General features: G+C 40.8%; 1 protein-coding gene across 1 annotated transcript in view; it reads right to left on the bottom strand.

The window, feature by feature from the left end:
• The window catches only part of LOC101854285 (exportin-4), a 29,160-nt gene extending 22,011 nt beyond the window's left edge, over positions 1-7,149 (bottom strand). The window contains exons 1-8 of the mRNA XM_005108165.3: positions 7,042-7,149; positions 4,489-4,594; positions 3,814-3,962; positions 3,163-3,297; positions 2,644-2,760; positions 2,015-2,171; positions 878-987; positions 16-170 (exon numbers count right to left, since the gene is read on the bottom strand). Of these exons, the coding sequence (XP_005108222.1) occupies positions 16-170; positions 878-987; positions 2,015-2,171; positions 2,644-2,760; positions 3,163-3,297; positions 3,814-3,962; positions 4,489-4,594; positions 7,042-7,095 (983 nt within the window). The 5' untranslated portion in view covers positions 7,096-7,149. The remainder of the gene's footprint in view (positions 1-15; positions 171-877; positions 988-2,014; positions 2,172-2,643; positions 2,761-3,162; positions 3,298-3,813; positions 3,963-4,488; positions 4,595-7,041) is intronic.
• Positions 7,150-10,241: the final 3,092 nt, after the last annotated feature.

Raw genomic sequence — 10,241 nt, forward strand, 5'->3', positions numbered from 1 at the left:
TCCTCCTCCACTTACTTGGACAACATGTGTAGCAGACCCTCACAGAACTGCGCTAAATACTGAGGCTGTGTTTCCTTGGTGAAGATGATGCCGTTGAGAGAAGCGAGCTGTATAAGGCACTGCATGGAGTGGTGGGCCATGTCGCTGTTGAACCTGGCCTTCTGATGGATCTGAGACGGCAGCAGGAGCAAAGAGATTTTTGTTTTTAGTAAGGTTTTACGGCACTCGAAACTGCATTAGATTATATGATATGAGCGCTGAGGGGTGGATGTCTACACAGAAGTCTATACAGTGACATTGCGCAAGTTTTGTTTTGGTAAGAGGTTTACTGCACTTATAACACGATTAGGTCACATGAGTGCTGAAGTTTAGAGGTGTTATAAGACAGCAACAATACAAAAAGGAAGGAGAGATAAGGACAATAGATATTTGAAAGGAAAGAAGGAGCAAACCAGACCAGAGCACCCGCCAACCACCCACACTACTAGTAATAAGTAAGCCTGGAGCAATAAGTCCATAGAGTCTAGCACACACATAGCAAACACGCACTTAACAAAATGTGCAGAGAGTGAACAGATTTTCAGGACCCGATTTTTTTGTATACATGCATATGTATTTCTCTGCATTCATATACATGTTTAGTCAAAAGATTTCTGCATCCTGCCGCCTTTTCTATGAGCATGCTAGACTGTATCTACTTTATACTGAAAGAGAAGAGGTCTGAAAATGAGCACGAGGAAAAGCCTGACCTTTTACGTTGAACATGACAAGTTCAGAACATCATTCACCGGCTGACTCTAAAACAGACTACTGTTCACATCACAAACAGAAATCCCTCTCACAAAGAGAACAATACAGCCAGCTAGAAATGCCTCACCCTAAAGAACAAAGAAAGGGTGGACTTTTCCAGCATCACATCTCTCCAGCTCTCGGGGGGTTTCAGGGAGGAGTTTGGGTTGGAATTAAAGGCACTGTTATGCATCCTCACTGTCAACAGAAAATGAAAAATATTAAAAAAAACATTACAGAGTGACAACTATTTTTCTAAATCAAATCACAGCTTTGTCTACTCCTAAACAATTGTGCTTTGGCAATCTTTTCAATTCTCATAAGCAAACTATCGGCCTTCACAAAAGTGTACTTTTTAGAATGTCATACTTGAGTCAATGTACCTCAATTGCACAAAAATATCTCTACTGTCAAATGAGCTCTGGACAATAGTGTGTCAAAACAGTTCATAACAAAACAAAACAGGCGAGCATTGCAGAATGTCTCAATACAAATACTGAAATAACAATTTCAGCTCTTCTGAGTTTCACGACACAAATGATAAAGCAATGGACAGACAAAGACAAAAAATACGTAACACCTGGTAATAACAACAGGAGAGGACTTGTCTACCTCTGTTTATCTATCAAATCTGCATCTTTTTCTTTCTTTTTCAGGGGCACTTTCGAACTATGTTATACTTAAGTCAGAATGCAAGCTTAACTTTGAAGGGCATTTTCGTAGCAAATTTTCAGCCACTCAAACCTACTACCAAAATGCATTACCATCCTAAATTTGCCTGGTCTGAAACGGACATCGGAATCATTTCTCCATTCATTTTCCTGCTGAAATGCTCTACAAAAATCCTTTATTAGTAAAGTGTTTTCAAGTCATCCATCTGTCCAGGTTTTCTACATAAGTCCCTCTGGATTTTTCCTAGTAACAGAAAGATGTACAAAGCCTCAAAGTCAATTATTAAAAATTTAATGAAGGTCTTTCTACCCCCCCCCCAATTGGACACAATTTAGATTATTAGGAGATGAGTTTCCAACCTTGCTCTTCAGAAAGAAAAAGACACTCAATTAAACTTTCTTACTTCTCCCCACTCAGGAACCCACCTCAGGCCTCCTGCGTGTGACAACCAATCGCCTAACCACAACACCACAGACTTCGATCATGACATCAAGCCAAGTGTCTTAGATCAACAAACAACAAAACCAAACAATCTCCTGAACCCCCCACTGACCTGTACGAGGTGTGAACTCCCAGCTCAGCACTTGCTCGGCTATGGACAAGATTCTGTTCAGGAAGGCTGTGGCCTCGCGGCTCAGGGGGTCCGGCTGAGCCTCGATCTCGTTGAGAACTTGCAGGGAGAACATGAACACCCTCTTCAGGTCTGATTGCTGGACAGACAAATACGGAAAGAACAAGTGATTAACTTCACACTAAGAACACAACACACAAGACTAGGAGAACACATGTACACATGTTTTAAAAGTAGTACAATCACCAAAATGCCAGTGTGGAAAAGTGGACCAAACTGTGGAACACGTCCTCCAGCAGTTAGTTAGTTTATGTCCCTCCTTTGGGAATGGCCTAAAGACACTAAAGTCAGTGGCATCGCCCCGCGGGGTTGATAACGTTTTACAGCGCTTGCAACTGCATAAGCTCATTTGAGCGCCAAAGGGTGGTCACAACAGATGTAGTCACATTGCCTTGTAGGGCCATACAGAGAAGTGCTGAACAGTGAGAAGAGTTTTTCAAACATAAGAGGAATGGTTGGGAGTAGGGGAGGAAGAGGAGGAGGATGAGAAAGAAAAAGAACAAGAACCAAAAAAAAAAGAAGAAAAGGAAAAAAAGAGTTCATGGACCTACCTCAAAAGCCCGTTTACACTTGATGTGAAACTCCCAGGTGAGGCCCACACAGCTGGTGCGGTTTGTGTAAGAGTACTCATTCAGCAGGGAGGTCAACATAGAACAGGCTACCAATTGCTGAAATACCAGTGCCACGGAAAAAAATCATTCACTATTATAGCTTATCAAAACTTTGATTCAACTCCAAAAGAAAGTAATAAAAAAACCCAACAGACCTTATGAACAATTTATAGATACAAAGTACAAAGAAAGAATGGACTGTGAAGCTTCAAAGCACCATTGTACATGGGCGGGAGAAGGAAAGTACAAATACAAAAAGCAACCGAAATATTCAAAAGAAAATTACAATGTCATTAGAGAAGAAAAAATTTTTTTTTGATCAACGAGCAAACAAACAGAAAAACTTTCATTTGGCCTCACAATGGTCTGACATAAGAACTGCAGTCTGGATACAACCTCATGCCTCGCAACACAAGTAGAAAGAAAAAAACAACAAAAGCAAAGTGCTGTGTTCCTCACCATGGTTATGTTCCCACTGCTGATCAGAGCTGTGACATCCTCAAACAAACCGTCACAGCTTTTCCCTTTCTTGTCCAGCGTTGCTCTTTTTAATATCACTGCCACTGTCTGAAGGATCTGCTCTCTAACATAACTCTGGAAACAGAAAACCAGTAAATGTTCCAGAAACGCAATAAATACTATAAAATGCCAGGTATCCCCTTCCGCCTTTTGAATCTTAAAATTTATATCAGGCTTATAAGCATGTTGATAAGATAATCTTAAAATAAACAGAAGACCAAAATAAAACACTAGTGGTGCATAAAATGTCTAGTGGCTTAATTGCCAAGATATTACTGACAACTGTGTCACCCATTGCGAAATCCTCATTTATCTATTTCAAAAATACAAACGATAAGTAAAACATCTTTTTTAAAATCAAATGCAAAATATCATTTGTCCTGTAGGGGTGTGAATGACTGGCATGTTTATGTACGATACATTAATCATTTGTTTTACGGAGCACATATCCAAACAATCCAGTTGTTCTTTTTAAGATGTCTTTTTTTAAAATCGGTGAACACTTGAAAAAGTGAGAATCTGAAAATGTCCACACATTGCAAGACAACAGCAGTCATAGTAACAATTTCTTACACCACCCCCAAAACAGACCTGCAGAGTGATGTGATTTGTGATGTATCGGAGTAGAAAGGAGCGAAGTGACTCAATAGCATCCGGCTCCATCAGGGACCAGTCCCGAATGATAGCTTCTTTAATTGTCGACGCAGCTTGGAATAGAGTGTAGTCATTTCTGCTGTTTTCTGGGGAGCAACAATGAAATTGTATTTCACATGTGCACAATCAACCGAGAGAAACAAAAAACATATTTAAAGAAAATATTCTACACAGCTAACTGCATCACTAGTTACATTTTGTTTTGTTTTAGTAAGGTTTTACAGTGCTGGCAAATTAGAGTTACATTTTGAAAAAAAAAAAAAAAGAAGACAAATTAATAAATGTAAAGACAGAACAAGCAAAAGTCAACAACGCATAATCTTGCAATCCGTCACTCACAAATCCACATTCCGTCAAATCAGCTCTGGTAGACAATGCTGCAATTGTAACAATCCTATACACCACAGTCAAAAGACAGTAAGGAACATGCTCTCACCACAGAGAGACTTCATTTTAAAAAGACAAGAAACAAATGAGTCAAATTCGGGATGACTTCATCGTAAAAAAAAAAAAAGCTATATAGATCTAATGAAAACTTGTATTAAAGGCAAACAATATATAATAATTATGAATCTCCTGCGTACAAGAAATGGTTCAAGTTGTCAAACTTACCGAGAATGTATTGACAAAGACTGTATGGCATGCGAGTTTTGCGGAAATTCAAAATCAGGTCCTGAGCTCCTTGTCTCTGTTCTCGGGTCACCACATCAGGTGGGGCCTGCGACATAAATGTCAAATTGGATAGAGAAGAACAATCTAGCTTAAGATTATTATAATATTACTGTTCATTTATATTAAATTATGCATGTCACTGTGGGAAAGCCCAAAAAAATTTAATTTTTCACTTTAGCCCTTTTTTATTTAGTACCTAAGAAAGAATTTTCAATTCTAAGAATTATGCTTCTTAGAATTTGAAGAATCGGTTCATATAAATTTTAAAAAGTTATGGGGTTATAAAAGGTCGGCAAAATATGGATGACCCACATAGAGGGAAATACTCCAAAACAGTGGACCACGCAGTAGCAGATTTTGTAAAATAATCGATGATATCTTGGTAATTAATTGGAGTGCCAGAGAGAAACTTGGCTACCCGATGTGTTTTTGGGTGGAAAAATCATTTCTATCCTCAGATTTACTAACCATTTCGTGGTTATTTTGTTATAATTAAAATTTTGGCGTACATATTACAGTTAGGGAAACATAGCTTTTTTGAGAGCATCCAAGCAAAGGAATGAAAGGAGAATCATGATCGCCGATGTCTGTCACAGACCAGGCACTGGATGATGATGATTATGATTAAATTTTGCTCATAGGGGTGTCGGGATGAGTCCATTTTATTTATAGCATCGTATCACAGCATGGGATCTTTAAGAATATGTTGGCAGTGTGACTTAATAATGGCAAAGCTTTCTTTGATGACTTTAGACCATGCCAACCTTAAAAGATAAGTTGATTCAATCTAGCATGCCGTACAATTAAAAATTCTTTTTCCCCGTTGAGACGCGAACACCCCGAGGCGAGATAAGCTTGCCTCGGAGTACCCCCATTGCGATGTTGCAGGGGAACAGAGAGAAAAACAACCGGATGAGCACGCCTGCCATTGCCCTATTTCAAGTGACCAATGAACGGGCTCGGAACAGCCTTGCGAGGATTTGTAGGTCACATAAATTTGCCGCAAGAGTGAGGGGAAAATGGCCGGTCTCCATGCGAAGCCGCTTTGGATAGGGGGTAGTCGTGCATTTAAGATCGGGTCTAAACAACTACTCGACACAGAACATTCAAATTTGAGCACACTATAGAAGATAGTCTATAGAGATCTATTACCATCTCGGCGTTGAAATTCAAGCTCATAGTTTTCGGTACACCAGATACGAAAGTGTTCCCGACACCAAAAGTATAGGTTAATTTATGTGTACAAACTTCAACGTCCACACATATCCTTAGTTTGCCCTATTTTTGATTGGTTGCCGAGTTTCATTCACATTGGTTCAGAAATAGAGCAGACCGAGGTTGAGAAAGTTAGTCACCTACGCTACGACACGGTCCAAAAATTCACCCACAAACGGGGACCAAACTTTCGCCGCATGAGAAAGCCCGATTGGCATTGCTAGTCACTGTGAGCCTGTGTGTGTGTGTGAGAGTGTACATGTGTGTGAGTGTGTGTACGTGGTGAAACACCAAACCAATGAGCCAGGATCAGGACAATAAAGATGTTTTATCGGTGATCTTGTAGTTCCGTTCATTTAAGTCCACGATCCATTTGTTTACATCCAGAGAAGAAATCCAGAAGTCTTGAAGACCAAATACTAGATTCTCTATTTGAATTAGGCTACACAAAGAGCAGGGATGCAACCTAACTGCAAAACATCAAACTAGGACAAAATTCAGGGGGCATGCCCCCCTGAACCCCCCCCACCTCCATTTTTTAAAGGTTTTTTTTAACGAACGAAACTACAAAATCACCGTTTTATCTTCTTTTAATTCAATAAGGTGTCCTTCTACTCTTGCATGAATGTGAGTACCGTACATTGTGGGTCTTTTCTCTATATATGAGAATGACGTGCTTCTCCCTTTCTTTTAGGACAAATGCATTTTGCAGTTTGCGCTTTCTATTGGCGTTACCGGGTGCTCAAAACCAATCTCTACCAGAAATGACCCTAGAGAAGCCAGGGCTGAGGCTGCACAGGATTGTGTGTCCGTGTCCGAATAGACAGTCATAAAATGGAAAATTAAAGAAAGCAACCGACAAAATAAAAAGGTCAAAAACAATCTACGCAAACAAAACAATTTTGCAAAAAACACTTTATTTCAAAGTGAAAATACCAATTTAATAATCAGCGTTCGTTATAGCGAATGCTGAGTACAGACTGCTCAAAGCACTCGTCTTTCAAAGAGACTTAAGTCTAGAATCTTACAGCACACCAACTTTCACGTCTGTTAGAAACATGAGAAGTTTTAGGCCAATGTTTGCAGACACCAAATCACCATTCATGAATTTTCATAATCATGGTCCATTCTGTGTGGTGAGCACGCTAAGTGAAAACATGGGATAGATATCTACGACAATAAAAACAAACAAAGGAACTATTGCAACCACAGTGTTGGGGACCCAGCTTCGGGTAGAAAAACAAAGAAAGAAATTTCAAGAAGTAGGCCTAATGTTACCATGAACACTTGAGACGCTCTTTCCAGTTCTGTCATGACACTGTGTTCCGCCATCTTGTCGCTTACGAATTACTTTACCAGGATTTCTACAAGTTTGTTGTAAAAATCACCTATTCGCCTCAGCAACGTGTCCTTGAAGCAAAAAGATGTTACCATTTTAAAAAGAAAAAAAGATTGGGCACAACAAATCTAAAAACTTAAACAGATCACGATTGAATACATACATGCATTTTCTATTTTTTTAAAGTTAAACTACGGCGAATCACTCACTAAATAGGACTGAATAAACAACATGATTTACGGATTGTTTTGCCTGTATGTTTCTTCCAATTTATTGAACCACCAAACAGTAAACGTCGTAAAATGCTCAACCTACATATCTACAACCAAGCTCATTTCCTTTTGGTTTATATATTAAACAATAGCAGGCAGATTTATCAATAGGCCATCAGTGCAAGCCATTAGTCTGGTTAGAATTGACCATCGGCAAATTTGGCAACTGACTTATTTTCTACAGCAACGAAATTTTTTAGATATTGCAGGGGAGACAATCGTGTAATTTCGTTTATGTTTTTAACATTTTTGTCTTCTATCTCTATCAGCTCCCCTTATTCAGGATTTTACTTGATTACCGTAATCAAATTAAAATCCTGAATAAGGGGGGCTGATAATACATGTATATAAACCAAAAGGAATTCTACCAACTTGTTCGACAATGTTATGTATATATTTGTTAGAGCCAAGGAGGTAGTTATATGATTAATATAATATTCTGAGTCCTTGGTAAGCACTGATCAACCCCGCATAGAGCATTATGGTGGCCCTCTATTATAGGCCTACTGAGGGCCAGCGCAGACTGTGGCAGTACCTACGGCAAGAGGAAAAGAAGGGGGTGTAGGGAATGTGGAGATAAGACCTGTGGGGGGGGGGGTGAAGGAATGGCAAGGCAATTCGTGAAGACGATTAAATTTTAATGTGTTCTTTTATACTTGGATTTACTTGGATCCAGAGCTAGAATCATAGCAGGCGGCACATGTCCATAGCTGCTCATCTCTCCTTTCCAGCGTCCACCTCAGGGTCTTCCTGCTAATTGTCTCCAGGAGGAGCTGGTTTGAGACACGCCTGACCACTCCTCGGAACAAACTTTTTTCGCTGTGCCCCGCACACACTTTTCTTTTATTGTGCTGAGCGTATGGGAGTCTGTCTCCTCTTGGTCATGAAGGCTCTCCTTGCATCTGGCGATCACCATTGGTGGGTCGAGCATGATTCGGCCATTGGGTGCTGCTTTGCTGGCAAGTTCATCAGCACGTTCATTTCCGTGCACCCCGACGTGACCAGGGCAGAACACCCATGTAATCCTTAGGAGGTGGCTATTTGCAATGAGAGCTCTCCAGTCACTGTAGAGCCACCCACTCCTGATTTTTTCTAGGGTGCTCATCGAATCTGTGACTAACAGGGCATATTTATACGCTTCCATACTGATCCATTCCAGCGCCTCTGTTATTGCCTTGACCTCCATTGCCATGCTCGATGTAGTGCACTCGTAAGCTCCAGACTGTTCTTTAATTATCTTCCCGTCAACTTGAGCACTGAACGCCCACCCAGATTTCTGGCCACGCCTCACTGATCCGTCGGTGAAGACGACAATATCACCAATCACTGAATTTTCCTCAAGGATGGCCACAATTTCCGCATTATTTGCATTTGCTGGCCACTCACGACACTCTCGACCTAGCGTAGCTATCACCTTCATGAAGTTGCTCATGTCTGTCTCCAGCCTCATCCAGTCACATCCTCTTCTTTTGTCCTCGATTTCACAACACATATCGAGAGTTCGCTCTGCTTGCACCATCCATGAAGATCCTCTTTTCAATCTTTGGCGTACTTGGTTTCCTATTTTCGGACGTAGAGGGTGACGTTCGTCTGCTGTTACTCGAAGGTAGGCCTTGACTTGTGCTAGCTTGTGTCGGTGGGTTAACGTTGGTAGGTCCAGCAGATACATGTATCTCATCGCTGATGCTGCTGTGTCACTGGTGCATCCCAGAAGAGTTCTCATTCCTTCATTTTGAATTAAATCGAGGCGATGTAGTTTGGTTTTGGATAGGGTGAGCATACCAAGACCATAGTTCACTACAAACAGTACAATCGCTTGAAGCATGATCATAAGGGCGCGTTGGGGCATAGATGCAGCCATCACTCTCAATGCAACAAGTCCTTTCCTTGCTCTGGTGATAATGTTCGTCACATGGTTTTTTGCAGAGAGGGTGCGGTCAAAAGTAATATTCTTTTATATTTATGGCAGTAGTTTCGGCCACCCTACAAACAATGAAGGACCGCCTATCAACAGCATGCAAGGTCTTTAGCTTGCTCATCAGAGTTAGGAAAACAGTCGTCCTTACTCAAGAAGGTGCAGAGCAGAGCCATATATGTCATATGGCTGAACGACAAGGAGCTTGAGACAGTGGACAAGTTCTGTTACCTGGCGTCTATCATCAGCTCTACTACATCACTTGATTATGAGATCAGCACCAGGATAGGGAAAGCAGCAACAACTTTTGGAAGGCTGACAAAACGAGCATGGGAAAACAAAAGATTAACCACCAAAACAAAGATCAAGATTTAAGAAGCATGTGTCCTCAGCACACTCCTTTATGGATCTGAAACATGGACCTTGTACAACAGACAAGAAAAGGGCCTCGACATTTTCAATCTCAGATGTTGCCGCAAGATCTTAGGCCTTTCGAGGCGCGACAAAGTTAAAAATGTTGAAGTGTTGGCACGGGCAAACTTCCCGAGCATGACAACTATCCTGTGTTTAAAAAGATTGAGATGGATGGGCCTTGTCAAGAGAATGGACGACAACCGGAGAACTTGACCAAGGAAAGTGACCAAGAGGAAGACCAAAATTGAGGTACAAAGACACCTGCAAAAACAGCTTATCTAAGCTTGGAGTAAATGTTAGCATCTAGGAAGAAATAGCTGTGGACAGGAAAACATGGAGGAAAATGAAAAGAAAGAACTACAACGCTAGAGAGCAGCCTTAGAAACAACCAGGCTGAGAAGCGCCAACGACGAAAGGAGAACAGCGGAAATACAGAGTTTCGATGTATGACACATACATGCAAGCACTGTGACAGAATCTGCGCTTCAAACATAGGAAGAATTAGCCATGAAAGAAGCTGCATTAAGACAACCTTGAG

Source organism: Aplysia californica, unplaced genomic scaffold, assembly GCF_000002075.1.
Source record: "Aplysia californica isolate F4 #8 unplaced genomic scaffold, AplCal3.0 scaffold00665, whole genome shotgun sequence".
Classification (NCBI taxonomy): Eukaryota; Metazoa; Mollusca; class Gastropoda; order Aplysiida; family Aplysiidae; genus Aplysia; species Aplysia californica.